Genomic DNA, 18,297 nt, shown 5'->3' with positions numbered 1-18,297 from the left:
TTGCTTGCTCACTACATTCTTTATACTCTCCTGCATGTACTCTGGTATGTTTGGTGCAAGCATTATTAATGACCTCCCATCTTGAGAATTGCTTGGGTATAGACTCTTTCAAAGCACTGATATGAAGACTAGAAAACCTTCTAGAAGAACCAGCCACATTCTCTGTCAAATTTTGGTGTTTTCTTTTTCAATGTTATGGTTGGTGTCTTTAACTGCTGTAAATTCTTTTCATATCCTTCAGACAACCTGTTATTATGACCACCTCCTTGAATATATCAGACTCAATTGAAATCCTATCATCCTCTATGCTGTTTTTTTTATGTCTTCTCATACCATTGGCTTCACATTCAATTTGGTGACTTGATATTTAGAAATAATATGGCAGAAATTTTTAGAAATGTCCTCATTCCAGGTTTTGATGACATTGATCTTTGTTCTTCCTTGAGTTCGGTGGCCACGATCCTAATGTTACCTCTAGCCCCTTACAGCTGACTTGGGGCCATGTTACCTCACAGTGACACCTTCCCCATTTATAATTTTTCCTTTCAATCAGGTGATGCTTCTTCTGCAAGATTTTCCATATGAGAGGATCCAGAGTCACCAGATACGGTGCTGGCAACTTTCTCAGGGGCTTCTCCTTTCCATACAAGGCTATGCCCAAAGTCACATAATAGGGAAACACAGAGATGGGCCTTTCACTGAAGACATGCTCTTTGGCCAAGTAGGTGTCCACCACTAAAAAATAAAAAGCAAAAGGTAGGTATTCAGACAAAATCTTTGGCATAAAAAGAAATCCTGATACTAATGAGACTTTGAAATATAGTATGTCTACCTAAAATAGTATCACTGTCAGGCAGCTCAATGAAAGATGTGATATTCATGAATGAAATGGAGCTAATCCTCACCTAAAGGAATAGATCTGTTCCATTAATGTTTACTTTGCAGTGAAGGTTTGTACAATTAATCTGATTTTCCCATTGACTTTCATTATAATATTGGACAGGTGATTTTTTTTTCTGAAAAAAAAAACCAAAACCTGGCTCTTAAAGATTTAAAAAATACACACAATAATGCATGAGTAATTAAAAATGCACGGTTAGGGGGCACCTGTATGGCTCAGTCAGTTAAGTGTCTGCCTTTGGCTCAGGTTATGATCCCAGGGGCCTGAGATCAAGGCTTCTATTGGCTCCCTGCTCAGCAGGGAGTCTGCTTCTTCTCCCCACCCCCCAAATAAATAAATAAAATCTTTAAAAAAAAAAAAGGAACTGTTAGAAGTAAATAAAATATTGGGGCGCCTGGGTGGCTCAGCTGGTTGAACATCCAACTCTTAACTTTGGCTCAGGTCATGATCTCAGGGTCGTGAGATTGAGCCCTGCGATTGGCTCTGCGTTCAGCAAGGAGTCTGCTTGAGATTCTTTCCCTCTGCCCCTCCCCCTGCATGGTTGCTCTCTCTCTCTCAAAATAAATAAATAAATCTTTTTAAAAAAGAAGTAAATACAATACTATTCTTTAATGAATAGTTATAATAGTCAAAAACATCAAAAACAATTGTGTGCTGTAATAAAAAAAAAAAGTAATAAAATTAGGTCTGATTCCCTAGAAGCAGAGCCTGAGATGAGGATTCATGTGCAACTGCATTATTAAAGCTGTACCCTCAGGAAAAACATGTAGAAGTGAGAGATAAAGACAGAGAGTGTGGTTTAAGTAAAACTTGGTTTCTGCCTGATCCTGCTGGAGTACATAAATTGCATCATGGTGTTGTCCCAATCTTGAGACAAAGAGCTGGGTTTTTATACCTCCATACCAGTCAGGTATTTATCTATGGGTCATCCTGGTTGGGTGATGAGCGTAAACTCCCAGGCACCTCCAGCCTCCAGACCTTTAGTCTCCAAGGCAATCCCTCTGGAGAAGGTTGCAAGTGTGAGTCCTTCACAGCAATATATATATATAGCCACTGGACTATGAGTGAACCTAATAAGTTAAAGAGACATCTGGAGAAGCACCAAAGGAAAGGAAAAGCACTAAGGGAGGTCCAAAGTAACTGCACAAGTTTGGGAGGAAGAGAATGTGCCTTAGCAGCTAAGTCATACAAAAATATCTAAGGGATTTTGATTGATCATAAACTCTGTATAACAATCAACAGTGATGTACTTGTATTTAAGAAGAAAAAAAAAAAACAGTCACCAAACGTTAGGAAGAACATGGAGCAACAAGAACTCTCTTTCATTGCTAGTGGGAATGCAACATGGTACAGCCACTTTGGAAGACAGTCTGGCAGTTTCTTACAAAACTAAACATACTCTTACCATATGATCCAGCATTTGTGATATTTACCTAAATGAGCTGAAAACTTATATCCACATGTCCACGCAAACCTGCACATGAGTGTTTATAGCAGCAGTATAGCTTTGTTCATAATTGCCCAAACTTGGAAGCAACCAAGATGCCCTTCAATAAATGAATGGATAAATAACGGACATGATGCCTCCATAAAATAGAATATTATTCAGAGAAAAAGAAATGAGCTCTCAAGCTACCACAAGACATGGAAGTAATATAATGCCTATTGCTAAGCAAAGAAGCGCATCTGAAAGGCTACATATTATACAATTCCAACTCCATGACGTCTTAGAAAAGGCAAAACTCCGGAGACAGTAAAAATATCAGTGGCTGCCTGCAGTTTAGAGGAGGAAGGGCGGGATGAGTAGGTGGAGCACAGGGTTTTCAGGGCCCTGAAATTATCCCGTATGAAACTGTTATTGAGGACACATGACATTGTGTATTTGTCAAAACCCGGAGAATCATCCAACACAAAGAGTGAACTCTAATACGATGGACTTTCATTAATAATAATGTAGCGATACCTTTTTATCAATTGTAACAAAGGTGTCACTAATGCAAGATGTTAGTATTAGGGAAAACTGTTTGGGGGTAGGAGGAATTCTCCTTACTTTCTGTTTAGTTGTTCTGTAAGTCTAAAACTCCTCTAAAAATAAAGTCCATTCATTTAAAAATGGGTACTGATGAGATTTGGGTCTATAAGAAGAAAAACATAGTAACAAGAATAGGTATGGTGAATAATAACCCTATCCTACTTTTCACTGGCAAAAACAGGCAATGCCTGGGGTACTGTATTTTGTTCAAAGTGCCAAACTTCCCAAAGAGATTATGGAAACTAGCTATGGTGTTCAGAAGAGGGAAACTGATGCTGTAAAAGGACTCAAAACCATATCACATGAGGATATAGAAAAGGAACTGAATATATTTAACTTGCAGAAGTACAGGTAATAGGTAGGATGGAATGCAGGGAGCCACACATAATAGTTATCCTTCAACATCTGAAGGACTACCTTATAGGGAAATATAAAGGATTTATTTCTACAACTCTAAAAGGAAGAGCAAGGGTAGTCAGTAAAACATATTTGGGCTTCAGACATCGCTAATTTTTTTTTTTTTTTTTTTTGGTGATTAGAACTGTCTTAAGGTGGAATGAGCGAACTTGGGGAACAGTGAGTTTGCAGCGAAGCAGAAGATGGACAAACACTTAGTGGTCTGCTTTTACATCTGCTACTTATTTTTGCGTTTTAAGCAGCACAGGAGGATTTTTTTTCTAAATGAAATTCATGAGCCTATTTTCAAATGCGTGTTACCCAGTAGAAATGGGTTATTACAGTACTTTTATGTCAGAAGTCATAACAATATCAAAATGAGGGGACACTGAACCATTCAAGCACCATTTAATAATAACACTTTACCCTGGAGCAGCTGAGACACATAGCCATCTAAAGCACAATTCATATCTTATTTCTCATCAAATTAGTAACTTGTGTTTTTCCATTCTTTCTTATTTTGATCATTATAATATCTCTATTGATTGAATACCTGTTATGTGTCAGTGAACAAATATTATCCCACTTAATTTAATTTTCACAGTGACTCTGTGAGATAGATTTTTATCTCCACTTTCGAAATGAGGAAACCGAGAATAAGGAAGTAATGTTGCCATTGCTATCCAGCTAATAAATTACAGAAGGATTTAAATATATAACCTTTGAGGGTTGCCTGGGTGGCTCAGTCAGTGAAGCTTCTGACTTTCGATTTCAGATCATATCATGATCTTGGGTTCATGAGATCAAGCCCCGCATTGGGCTCTACGCTCAATGCTGAGCCTGCTTGAGATTCTCTCTCTCCCTCTCTCCCTCCCCCTCCCTCTCTCTCTTTCTCTCTCAAATAAATAAATAAAATATTTTTTTAAAATGAAAAATAAATAAATATATACCTTTGGGATTCTAAAAGCCAGTGGTGCTCTGTTTCTATATAGAAGGCTTAGGTGTGACAATCTGGGTAGAAGTAGGGGACGATAAATGGAACTTGTCTTGTAGCTGTACTTTCTTGGACTGTGTCAGTAGGATGGTACCCTATGATCCCTACCACCTGGTAATCATGCTTTGTATAGTTTCCTTCCATATTGTATCAGAGTTGGTCTCTGTGACCAACAGAATATGGCACAAGTGATGCTATATCACTTCAGAGGTTAGATTAGAAAAGGTACTGCAGCCCTCCCCACCCCTTCAGATAACTCAGTCTGGGGGCAGACAGTTGCCATGTCATGAAGAGCCATATGGAGAGGCACTCATGGCAAGGAACTGAGGCCACTGGCAGCAGTTATGTGAATGAGCTTAGAAGAAACCCTCCAGTCCTCATCATGCCTTCACATGACTGCAACCCCAACGAACAGATTAATAGCAACCTCATGACAGATCTTCAGCCAGGATCGCCCAATTAAGCTGCCCCCAAATTCCTGGCCTTCAGAAAGTATAAGACAATAAATGCGTGCTATGTAAAGCCACTAAATTTGGTATGCAGCAATAAAAAACTAACACAAATTGCATGCTTATTAAAAATGGCTTGAAGAGGCAGGCTGGAGGAGATAGTGGGGATAAGGTTAAAACCCCTCCCCCCTCACCCTTTGTGTCAAAGTCATTGCTGAAAGCCAACCACTAATGACTATACCAGCAATATGAATTTTTAAGGGTCTTAAAAAAATTAAAAACAAAAACAAAAAAAACAAAACAAAGCAAAACCCCTCAAAACCCAACCAAACAAAACCAAAACAAAATAAAATAGAAAATAGAGTATATGAGTTCCTTAGCAAGAAATGCATGTTGTAGCAAAACTTCTTTTTCCAAATTGTAACAAATGTTTTTGTTGGCAAAGCAAGTATGGGCAAAGCAGGTATGGCAAAGCAGGTATATATATATATTTTAGGGTGCATTGTGGTTTACAAAAAGTTTGTAAACTGTTGCGTTACACTCTGTATCACTGCCTCCCCTGCTGGCATCTTTAGCTCACAATGGCTGGAGAGCAGACTGAGGCTCTCAACTAACCCAACTTGTACATGTTATCTCCAGAGACACTGAATATGCATAGACATTAACCACTTATCAGAGTATACCCATAAAAACTGTTAAAAAAAAAAAAAAGCTCTTCAGATGTCAACACTAGCATTAAGGACTAGGTGACAAGTATGTGGAGAGAGATGGGGCCTTCATACTTTGCAAATTTGGGAGGTTGGTATGAGTCCTAAGAATGATACAGTTTTAAATGTAGACGTCTGCTAAGTGAGGGATACCAAATGTTTGTCTTTTCACAAAGTACCAATTTAAAATGTCCAATGGTATCAATTCCTTGCTGTATGAAGAATCAGATATTATTTCAGTCTGGTCCTAAGACTATTAGCTTCTTAAACCATGACTGAAAGTTGAGCTCCTTTTCTCTCCAGAGAGCATCTCAATTTCTGGCTTTCCTGAATGACTGGTTTCCTTTGAAGCTACGTGAGGAAGATCCCAATTTCTGTTTCTCTTCTCTTGACCTCAGTCATTCCCTAACCCCCACCCCAACCCCAAGTCTTCTATCCCCGCCTACAGCTTCAGGGATAATTTTTGGCTTCATCAACTGTTCCTAAAGATCATAGTTGGGAGGGGGTGTGGAGGTGAAGTGTGGCCATCAAAAATGGTATTTATTTGGCTATATTACCTAAAATATAAACTATTTTGTGGTGTAAGTTCTTTAGGAGATTGTTACTACCTTTAAAATGGTTCATTTAATTTTCTAAATTCTTACTGTCTTCTTTGAGGAGTGATCAGATTCTGAATACATCTCGAAGGTAGAGTGAAGAGGGTTTTCTAAAGGCCTGGGTATGGGATATGAGAGACTCCCAGGTATTGGCCTGAGCAACTAGGAGGATGAAGTTGCTATTAACCGAAATGGGAAAGCCTATGGATAATACAGGTTGGTGGCAAAGGGTGAGGAGGTTGGGGAGTTTTGTCTTGCACATGTTATATTTCCATCATATACTTTTAGACAACCAGGTGAAGAAGTCTAATATGCAGTGAGTGTAGACATTAGAGTTCATGAGAAAGTGTTGACTGCAGATAAGAATTGGGAGTCATGGATACATAGACAGCATTTAAAGCCACTAGATCTCCAAGGAACTGAGTGAAGACAAAAAGGAGAAAAGAACTGAGCTCTACCTTAAGAGTTGAAGAAAAGAAGGTAAATGAGGAAAGAATGACAATGAGGGGCACCTGGGTGGCTCAGTCGATTAAGTGTCTGCCTTCTGTTCAGGTCATGATCCCAGGGTCCTGGGATTGAGCCCTGCATCAGGATCCCTGCTTTGCGGGGAGCCTGCTTCTCCCTTTCCCTTTGCCTGCTGCTCCCCCTGCTTGCGTTCTCTCTCTCTCTTTCTCTCCCCATCAAATAAATAAAATAAAATCTTAAAAAAAAAAAGAATGAGAATGAACAGCTACTGAGGTAGAACAAACAAAAACAAAAACAAAAAAACAAAAACAAAAAACCCACAAAGCGTGGCATCCTAGCAGCAAGTGGAGAAAGTGCATTTGGAAGGAGCCATTGACCATTGAGTCAAATGCTCCTAAGAGATCAAGTAAAATGAGGACTGGGAAGTGGATAGTGAGTTTAGCAACATAGAGGTCATCGGTGATCTTCACAAGAGCAGTTTTGGTGGAATGATGAGGGTAAAAGCCTCTTCTAGAATGGATTTAAGAAAGAACAAGAGGGGAGAAAATGGGGATGAGTAATGACAAATTCAATTGAGAAATTTTCCTGCAAAGGGAAACAAAGAAATGAAGGAGTTAACTACAGAGAATTTGAGGTCAAGAGAAGTTTTGTTGTCTATTTTTTTTGTTACTGCACAGAAAACAAGTCTTTCCACTAGGTCTTCCCACAGACCTGTTCAAAGCCTTGAGTTAATTCATGGCATATTTCAGTAAGAATGGGGGGCTTTGATGGATTTCCTAATCACTTGTGTGGCCTCTAATCTGACTTCATTTGTGCATGAAATGGTTAATAATAACTGTAAAGATCAAGAAAGAAGAGAAATTGATTACCTTTGTAGTGAGAAAACTCAACCAGGGATGAACTCTTCTCTGGCAAAAGCTGCACATTGGTTTCTCCTTCTCCTCCATTTGTGGGGTTTTCAAAGAAAATTGTTATATAACTATTATCAATATGATATGGCAGAGTTTCAACCCTAATGGTTCTTGTCAGTTCCAGAAGTCTTGGGGAAAATCTGAAATTCCTGAAGTTATTGTATCCGACACAAACATTAACAGATGTCCTGACATCTACAAATAAAAATCAGTTTATTGGTACTATAATTTCATTTCATAGCAAAAGAAAAGATTTTTAAAGAGTAATTTGATTTAGAGGCTATAACTAAGAATTACAATTTAGATACTAAATTTCTATATAAAGTCAAATTTCAGTGTCAACTTCAACCTATCCCACATTGCGTACTGTGAGTGCACAGCAATCATTAACAGTGGCCGCCACTGAAGACCATTTTGGCAACATGGATCAACAGCTTCCTTTCTAAATGAAATCAAGTATTTTCAGCCACTTTGTAAGCTGATAATAATGATGATGATTATAATACAATATTGGTTCCTAAATGTAATTTCTCTCCCCAACCCCACTCCCACCTTACTTCACCATATCTTGCTCTCTCTTTGGACATGTCATTGTCATAAAAATAAACTCCTATAATTATTAAGCTCATGGGAAATTTGAGGGTACATTCACAGTGGTTAAGAAAATACACTCAGAAGTCAGAATGTCTAATTTGGAATTCTGATTCAAATACTTACTAGCTGTGTGCCTATGACCAAGTCATTTAATTTTCTCTAAACCTAGATTTCTTCATCTATAAAATGGGGATAATAATGTACCTATCTCATAGTGCTATATGTTTTGAGAGTGAAGTAAGTAAAAGCTTAGCACAGTGCTTAGCATAGAGCAAGGCACTTGATAAATGCTAGTTATTGGTAGTGCCAGAAGTAATAATATGTAATCCTTTGCAATTATCTTACCGGGAGTTAGAGCACAACTTTTAAACAAAACCCACTGTGGGATGCCTGGAATCTCAAAGTAGGATACAACCACAATTTGAAAATGAAAAGTTAAAAGATATTGTCTGTCTTACCAGTATTTTTGAGAAAAGACATGACAGCAACTTTAATATTGGGTATTACTTCCATCCTAAAGTCACCATTGGCTTCTGACAGGCCACTAATCCACTCCACAAGCAAGGAGAGCACATTCTCCATCATGGTGGCTTGGATATTGTGAAATGCAACCAAAAGGGAGGCTTATGAATGGTCTTTTGAAAATTCATCTGTTTCATCCACTTCCAATTCATCCGTTTTGTCCGCTTTTCTAAAAAGCATTACTTTTGTACGAGGTCTTCCAACGTAGCAATTTTTAGAGAGACAGAAACACTTAAGATGTTAGTTTTTACAGCTGATTTGAGATTTGAAAGGATTTGGCCTTTATCTTACTTTCTGGTGTTTTCAATGCTTTGGAAGAAAACAGATTTCATTCATTGCCTGTGAAAGAAAGAAAGAAAGAAAGAAAGAAAGAAAGAAAGAAAGAAAGAAAGAAAGAAAAGAGAGAGAGAAAGAAAGAGGGAGAGAGAGACAGAGGGAGGGAGGGTGGAAGGAAGAGAAAGAAAGAAAGAGAGAAAGAAAGAAAGAAAATAGTAATTCTGGCTAAATGACTGTATAAATATAAAACTTATTCTTTGTAAAGTCAGATTTACTCACCAAACCACAGGGGAAAAAATTAACGAACATGACAGTAAATGATGACCCTCACCACGGACATAAATTACTAGCGCTACAACTCATTACTGAAAAGAAAGAAGATTCTGTTACTGCATAATGAAAGGTCAATCTACAGATAACCAAAATAAAAAATGCTGCATATTCACAAAGAAGACTGGACATGGGGTAGCCATTTATGGGGAGAACAGAATCCTTACTTTCATTTTTCATTGTTTTTAACCCTTGAAAGAGAAATAAAGGAACTTTTAATATGATAAAGAGGCTTACTCTGAACTCAGAAGTTAATAGTATTTACAGTGAAGAAACAGGACAGTCGCTCTCCATATAAGTAGTGAAAATAGGGGCGCCTGGGTGGCTCAGCCATTAAGTGTCTGCCTTCAGCTCAGGTCATGATCCCAGGGTCCTGGGATCAAGCCCCGCATCGGGCTCCCTGCTTGGTGGGAAGCCTGCTTCTCCCTCTCACACTCCCCTTGCTTGTGTTCCCTCTCTCACTGTCTCTCTCTGTCAAATAAATAAATAAAAATCTTAAAAAAAAAAAGTAGTGAAAATAAAACAAAAACTAAAAATGTGCTCTGTTACCACTTCTATTTGATATATTTTTCAAAATTCTTCCTGGTCATCAGAATAAGGTGGTGAAAAGAAATGAGGATAAATATAAAAATGGAAAAGTTGTTGAGCGTCTGCCTTCAGCTCAAGTCATGATCCCAGGGTCCTGGGATTGAGCCCCGCATTGGGCTCCCTGCTCAGTGGGGAGCCTGCTCTCCCTCTCCCAGCCCCTCCGCTTTTGTTCCCTCTCTCACTTTGTCTCTCTCTGGCAAATAAATAAGATCTTTTTTAAAAAATGGAAAAGATAACAAAAACAGTCATTCTTCACAAATACCACAGTCACATATTGTAAAAAATTTTAAAAATCATCAACAACTGGGGCGCCTGGGTGGCACAGTCGTTAAGCATCTGCCTTTGGCTCAGGGCGTGATCCCAGTGTTCTGGGATCGAGCCCCACGTCAGGCTCTTCCACTGGGAGCCTGCTTCTTCCTCTCCCACTCCCCCTACTTGTGTTCCCTCTCTCGCTGGCCATCTCTCTCTGTCAAATAAATAAATAAAATTAAAAAAAATCATCAACAACATCAAGAAAGTGAAGACAACCCATAGAATGGGAGAAAAGATTTGCAAATCATAGTTAATAAAGGACTTGTAATCTAGAATATATAAAGAGCTCCTGTACTACAAAGCTGTGATCACAAAGACAGCATGGTACTGGCACAAAAACAGACACATAGACCAATGGAACAGAATAGAGAGCCCAGAAATGGACCCTCAGCTCTTTGGGCAACTAATATTTGATAAAGCAGGAAAAAACATCCGGTGGGAAAAAGACAGTCTCTTCAATAAATGGTGCTGGGAAAATTGGACAGCTACATGCAAAAGAATGAAACTTGACCACTATCTCACACCATACACAAAAATAAACTCCAAATGGATGAAAGACCTCGATGTGAGACAGGAATCCATCAAAATTCTAGAGGAGAACATAGGCAGCAACCTCTACGACATCGGCCAAAGCAACCTTTTTCATGACACATCCCCAAAGGCAAGAGAAACAAAAGATAAAATGAATTTATGGGACTTCATCAAGATTAAAAGTTTCTGCACATCCAAGGAAACAGTCAGAAAAACTAAGAGGCAGCCCACGGAATGGGAGAAGATATTTGCAAATGACACTACAGATAAAGGACTGGTATCCAAGATCTACAAAGAACTTCTCAAACTCAATACACGAGAAACAAATAAACAAATCAAAAAATGGGCAGAAGATATGAACAGACACTTTTCCAATGAAGACATACAAATGGCTAACAGACACATGAAAAAATGTTCAAAATCATTAGCCATCAAGGAAATTCAAATCAAAACCACACTGAGATACCACCTTACGCCAGTTAGAATGGCAAAAATAGACAAGGCAAGAAACAACAATTGTTGGAGAGGATGTGGAGAAAGGGGATCCCTCCTACATTGTTGGTGGGAATGCAAGTTGGTACAGCCACTCTGGAAAACAGTGTGGAGGTCCCTTAAAAAGTTAAAAATTGAGCTACCCTATGATCCAGCCATTGCACTACTGGGTATTTACCCCAAAGATACAGACGTAGTGAAGAGAAGGGCCATATGCACCCCAATGTTCATAGCAGCAATGTCCACAATAGCTAAATCGTGGAAGGAGCCGAGATGCCCTGCAACAGATGACTGGATTAAGAAGTTGTGGTCCATATATACAATGGAATATTACTCAGCAATCAGAAAGAATGAGTTCTCAACATTTGCTACAACATGGACGGCACTGGAGGAGATAATGCTTAGTGAAATAAGTCAAGCAGAGAAAGACAACTATCATATGATTTCTCTCATCTATGGAACATAAGAACTAGAATGATCAGTAGGGGAAGAAAGGGATAAAGAAAGGGGGGGTAATCAGAAGGGAGAATGAAACATGAGAGACTATGGACTATGAGAAACAAACTGAGGGCTACAGAGGGGAGGGGGGTGGGGGAATGGGATAGACCGGTGATGGGTAGTAAGGAGGGCACATATTGCATGGTGCACTGGGTGTTATACACAACTAATGAATCATCGAGCCTTACATCGAAAACCGGGGATGTACTGTATGGTGACTAACATAATATAATAAAAAATCATTATTAATAAAAAAAAAAGAAATAAAAAGATTAATCTATTTTACTATTGATTTAAAATTGGCAAATACTTTATAAGTGATCCCTGGTGAACATTTTGGTTCTTACTTCACTGTGAAGATATCGAGCACAAGAAAATTGAATTAATTTGTTCATATATAAAATCAGAAGCAGAGATAGAAATATGATCTAATTAAATCAGCAAACGTTAAAAATACATACTGTTTGTTATTAAAGAAGTAATTTTATAAACAAAACATTAAAGGTGGTATTCCATAAAAAAAAAATAGAATATATAAAGAGCTCTTAAAACTCAACAATAAAAAAAGCAAATAATCCAATTTAAAAATAGGCAAAGAATTTGAATAGACACCTCTCCAAGGATGATATACACATGGTCAATAAGGACATAATGAAATGTTGAACATCATTAATCACTAAGAAAATGCAAATCAAAACCACAATGAGATATTACTTCACATGTACTAGAATAACTAAAATTTTAAAAGATGGACAATAACAAGTGTTGACAAGGATGTGGAGAAATTGGAACCCTCATAGCCTGCTGGTAGGAATAGAAAATGGTACAACCACTTAGGAAAATGGTTTTGCAATTACTCAAAAACTTAGAGTTACCGTATGATCCAAATGTTTTACACTCAGATAAGAACACACCGAAGAGATACGAACATATGTCCACACAAAAACTTGTTCACAAATGCTATGGACAGGATGTTTGTGTGCCCCCCAAATTCAGGTGTTAAGTCCTAATCCTCAATGTGCTTGATGGTATTTGGAGATGGGGTCAGATGGGAAGTATTAGGTTTAGATGAGGTCATGAAAGCAGAACCCCCATGAAAGGATTAGTGTCCTTATAAGAAGATGAAAAGACCAGAAGCTCTCTTTCTGCCATATGAGAAAATAGCAAGAGGGGGGCATCTGCAAATCAGGGAGAGGGTCCTCACCAAGAACTCCTGACCTCAGACTTCAAGCCTCCAGACTATGAGAAATCAGTGTTGTTTAAGCCACCCAGTCTATGATATTTGTTCTTCTAGCAGTCCAAATTGACTGAGACAACAAGTGTTCACAACAGCATTATTCACAATAGTCAGAAGGTGGAAATAACCAAATATCCATCAGTTGATGAATGGATAAATGAAAAATGGTATATCCATACAATGGCATATTATTTGGCCATAAAAACTAACAAAGTTTTGATATATTCATCAACATTAATGAACCCTGAAAACATGCTAAGTGAAAGAAGTCAGTGGCAAAAGGCCACATACTAAATGATCCTATTTATATGAAATGTCCAAAATACATAGAGTCACAAAGACTGAAGTATATTAGTGGTTACCAGGGTCTGTGGGAAGGAGGGAAAGGGAAGTGTCTGCAAATGCACTTGGAGTTTCTTTGGGGTGATGAAAATTTCTAAAAATAGATAGTGGTGAACACTGTGAATATACTTATTGTACAGTGAATTGTACACTTTAAAAGAGTGAATTTTGTGGCATGTAAGTTATATCTCAATAAAACTGTTATTAAAAAATAAGAATCAATAAATCAATTCTTAGAGAAAATGTAGATAAAGATATAAGAGATCACTTTAAGAGAATTACTAAATATTAATGGCAAAAATAAAGTCTCAATAGATATTCTCTGCCCTTGCATAAATACATTACAAATGATAATACGCTCCAAGTTGTAGATATAATAAAAAATCTCTTAATTCAAGTCCAGTTAAGTGGTAATTTATAAAATTTGACAAAATGAAAGCAAACTGTGCTTTAAAAAACAAGACAATACCAGATGAAATGATAAGGGACTTGGCATGCTACACTTTAAAATGCATTTTCCACAGACTGCAAGAAAATATTTGCAGGAGACATAACTAATAAAAAACGTTATCCAAAAATATAAAGAACTCTTGTGATTCGACAATAAGAAAACAACCTGATTTTCAAATGGGCAAAAGACCTCAACAGACACCTTACCAAAGAAAATATACAGATGGCAAATAAGCATATAAAAAGATGCTCAACATTATATGTCATTGGGGAAATGCAAATTAGAAAAACAATGAGATACTACTACACACCTAGTGGAATAGTGAGAACACCAAATGCAGGCAAAGGATGTGGAGCAACATATATAGCTGATGGGAATGAAAATGGTATTCACTTTGCAAGACAGTTTGATAGTTTCTTACAAAACTAAAGATATTCTTCCCATACAATCCAGCAGTCATGCTGCTTAGCAGTTACCCAAAAGAGTTAAAAATTTATGTCTACACAAAAACCTACAAATAGATGATTATAGCAGTTTTATTCATAATTGCCAAACTTGGAGGCAACTAAGATGTTCTACAATGGGCAAATGGATAAATAAAACTTGGTACATCCAGACAATGGAATATTATTCAGTGCTAAAAATAAATGAGCTCTCAAGCCATGAAAAAAACATGGAGGAAACTTAAATGTGTATTACTAAGTGAAACAAACCATAACCTGAAAAGGCTAACATATGAGTCCAACTATATAATATTTTGGAAAAGGCAAAACTATGGAGACAGTAAAAAGATCAGTGGATGCCAGGGATTAGAGGAGCGGGAAGGATGAACAGCAGAGCACAGAGGATTTCTAGGGCACTGAAACTATTTTGTATGATACTGTAATGGTGGATATATGTTATTAAACATTTGTCAAAACTCACAGAATGTACAACACCATGAGTAAATGCTAATGTAAACTATGAACTTTAAGTGATAATAATGTGTTAATGTAGAGTCACCAATTATAACAAATGTACCACACCTGCATGAGATGTTGGTAATGGGGGAGTCGGGGGGGGGCAGGTGATATATGGGAACTTTCTATATCCTCCACTCAATTAAAAAAAAAAGCATGTTTAAGTAATTATAAAGCTACATAGTTCTAAATTAAGAATAGATGATACGACAGGAAGTACAATAGAAATTCCAGATATAAACCTTAATCTGTCAAAAAACTTAACATAAACTATTAAGAGGAATAAGAAAGTGAAGAGATGAATCATAATTTAATAAATATTGTTCAGAATGTTAGTTTTTGTTATGAAGAAAAGAAAATTAGATATAAATTCATACTTCATAATCAACACCTAACCACAATATATTAGCCCTTGATAGGTTAAAAATGTTAACTTTAAGGGGCGCCTGGGTGGCATAGCGGTTGAGTGTCTGCCTTCAGCTCAGGGCATGATCCCGGGGTTGTGGGATCGAGCCCCACATCAGGCTCTTCTGCTATGAGCCTGCTTCTTTCTCTCCCACTCCCCCTGCTTGTGTTCCCTCTCTCGCTGGCTGTCTCTATCTCTGTCGAATAAATAAATAAAATTTTAAAAAAAAAAATGTTAACTTTAAGCACTCCAAAAGTAGGGACACCTGAGTGGCTCAGTCAGTTAAGTGTCCAATTCTTGATTTCCACTGTGGAATTAAAGTAGAAAGCAATAGGGGCGCCTGGGTGGCACAGCGGTTAAGCATCTGCCTCCGGCTCAGGGCATGATCCCGGTGTTACGGGATCGAGCCCCATGTCAGGCTCCTCCACTATGAGCCTGCTTCTTCCTCTCCCACTCCCCCTGCTTGTGTTCCCTCTCTCGCTGGCTGTCTCTATCTCTGTCAAATAAATAAATAAAATCTTAAAAAAAAAAAGTAGAAAGCAATAGCAAATTAGCAATAAATCCAACTACATGGATGAAACTCAACTGCATTATGCTAAGTGAAAGAAGCAAGGCTCAAAAGACCATGTGCTGCACGGTTCCACTTATGGCACATTCTGGAACTGTAGGGACCAAAATCTGACCAGTATTTGCCAGGGACTCACCTTGAGTGCAGAGGTTGATTACCAAGGAACTGGTGGGAATTTGGGGGTGGGGAGTGATGAAACTCTTTTTTATATCTTTATATCTTTGTATGTCTTATATCTTGTGGTTATTCCATGATTGTATACATTTGTCAAAACTCACAGAACTATACACTAAAAAGTATGAATTTGCTGTATGTAAATTGTACCTTAATTTTTAAAATGAAAGGAAGTCAATAGCACTCATATACACAACTAGAAGATACAGTGAATGAAAAACCTCATGTACAATAGCTAAATAAATAAATAAATAAATAAATAAATAAATAAAATGTTTAGAAAGAAACTTAACAAGAAATATTCTATGTAAGAAAACTATAAACATTGTTTTTTCTTTTTTAAAATTTAAATTCAATTAATTAACATATAGTGTACTATTAGTTTCAGAGGCAGCAGTTAGTGATTTAGCAGTCTTACATAACACCCAGAGTTTATTACATGACGTGCCCTCCTTAATGTCCATCACCCAGTTTCTTTAATTTTGTTATTAATTGGTTTATATAATTGGCTGCTCCCATGTTAGGGGCATAAATACTTATTTATAATTGTTAGAGCTTCTTGTTGGATAGACCCTTTAATTATGAGATAGTGTCCTTCCTCATCTCTTAATACAGTCTTTGGTTTAAAATCTAATTTGTCTGATATAAGGATTGCTACCCAGCTTTCTTTTGATGTCCATTAGCATGATAAATGGTTTTCCACCCCCTCACTTTAACTTTGGAGGTGTCTTTGGGTCTAAAATGAGTCTCTTGCAGACAGCATATCGATGGGTCTTGGGTTTTTTTGTTTTTTGTTTTTTAATCCAATCTGATACCCTGTGTCTTTTGATTGGGGCATTTAGCCCATTTACAATGAGTAACTATGAAGACTATACTTTCAGGGATCATTTCTATAGTTTGTTACATTGAGTAACTATTGAAAAATATGAATTTAATGCCATTGTATTACCTGTAAAGTCACTGTTTCTGTATATCGTCTCTGTTCCTTTCTGATCTGTTACTTCTGGGCTATCTCTTCACTTAAAGGTTCCCCTTTAATATTTCTTGCAGGGCTGGTTTAGTGATCACAAATTCTTTTAGCTTCTATTTGTCCTGGAAGCATTTTATCTCTCCTATTTTGAATGCCAGCCTTGCTGGATAAAGTATTCTTGGCTGCATTATTTTTTTCATTTAGCACCCTGACTATATCATGCCGGTCCTTTCTGGCCTGCCAGGTCTCTGTGGATAGGTCTACTGTCAGTCTAATGTTTCTACCCTTGTAGAATACGGATCTCTTGTCCCGAGCTGCTTTTAGGATTTTCTCTTTGTCTCTGAGATTTGCAAGCTTCATTATTATATGTCAAGCTGTTGACCTATTTTTACTGATTTTGAGGAGGGTTCTCTGTGCCTCCTGGACTTGAATGCCTGTTCCCTTCCTCAGATTAGGGAAGTTCTCTGCTATAATTTCTCCAATATACCTTCTGCCCCCCCTTTCCTCTTCTTCTGGGATCCCAATTAGTCTAATATTGTTTCACTTTACAGAATCACTTATCTCTGTAATTCTTCCTTTGTGATCCAGTAGTTGTTTATCTCTCTTTTCCTCAGCTTCTTTATTCTCCATCATTTGGTCTTCTATATCACTAATTCTTTCTTCTGCCTCATTCATCCTAGCTGTTAGAACCTCCATTTTTTATTGCATCTCATTAATAGCCTTTTTTTATTTCAACTCGATTAGATTTTACTTCTCTTATTTCTCCAGAAAGGGATCCTCTAGTGTCTTCTATGCTTTTTTCAAGCCCAGCTAGTATCTTTATAATCATTATTATAGTAATAATATACTATTATATATTATTATATAGTATTTTCCCCTAATGCTGGAGTTTTGCAGTTCTGTGTGATTGGTAAACTTGGTCTTAGAAGGATGTTCTTGCTGACCTTCTGGGGAGGGGCCTGTTGTACTGAATCTTAAGTGTCTTTGCCCTGGGTGGAACTGCACCACCCTTGCCAGGGGCCAGGCTAAGTCAACTGCTCAGGTTTGCTCTCTGTGGCTTTTGTTCCCTGAAGCCTTTCCGGGTAGCTGTAGAGGATGAGCATGAAAATGGCAGCCTCCAATATCCAGTCCCGGAGCTGAGAGCTCGGGGCCCCACTCCTCAGTGAGCCCTCAGAGAAAAGCTGTCAGTCACTCCTGTCTCCCTGCTCTCTGGCTGTACTCCATGCTCACCCAGCGTGGGACTGAGCATTTCTATCTCAGGCACACGACTCCACTTTGAGTCCACAAACGCAGTGGGCTCCTGCGGCTTGCCCAGCGCCGCTGCTCCTGGGGAAGAAGGGCCTCGTCGCAGTTCTGCCACCTGCTGGGCCCCTCCTCAGAAATCAGTTGATGGACTGTGCCATGATTTGTGGTTATGGCAACCCTGAGCTGAGAGCCCACTCCTGGGCTCACTCTTAGCAGCTGGCTTCCCCGCTCCGATACCCTGGGAGCTCTGCCGCCCTCAGGCACCCCTGTTCTTTCTGTGACCCCGGGGATCCTGAGACCACATTGTCCCAACTAGGATTCTGCCCTGCTTCGCCCCCTGAGTGCCTTGAA

At 38.2% G+C, this 18,297-nt stretch overlaps 1 protein-coding gene and 1 pseudogene across 1 annotated transcript in view; one reads left to right on the top strand and one right to left on the bottom strand.

The window, feature by feature from the left end:
• PARP15 (poly(ADP-ribose) polymerase family member 15) overlaps positions 1–8,630 on the bottom strand; it is a 36,333-nt gene extending 27,703 nt beyond the window's left edge. Inside the window, exons 1-2 of the mRNA XM_008708250.2 lie at positions 8,504–8,630; positions 509–735 (exon numbers count right to left, since the gene is read on the bottom strand). Of these exons, the coding sequence (XP_008706472.1) occupies positions 509–735; positions 8,504–8,630 (354 nt within the window). The remainder of the gene's footprint in view (positions 1–508; positions 736–8,503) is intronic.
• Positions 8,631–16,596: 7,966 nt separating this feature from the next.
• Positions 16,597–16,671, top strand: LOC121100570 (annotated as a pseudogene).
• Positions 16,672–18,297: the final 1,626 nt, after the last annotated feature.

This window comes from Ursus maritimus, unplaced genomic scaffold, assembly GCF_017311325.1.
Source record: "Ursus maritimus isolate PB19 unplaced genomic scaffold, ASM1731132v1 scaffold_4, whole genome shotgun sequence".
Classification (NCBI taxonomy): domain Eukaryota; kingdom Metazoa; phylum Chordata; class Mammalia; order Carnivora; family Ursidae; genus Ursus; species Ursus maritimus.
Note: the sequence above shows the minus strand (reverse complement) of the source record. Positions and strands in the feature narration are given on the sequence as shown.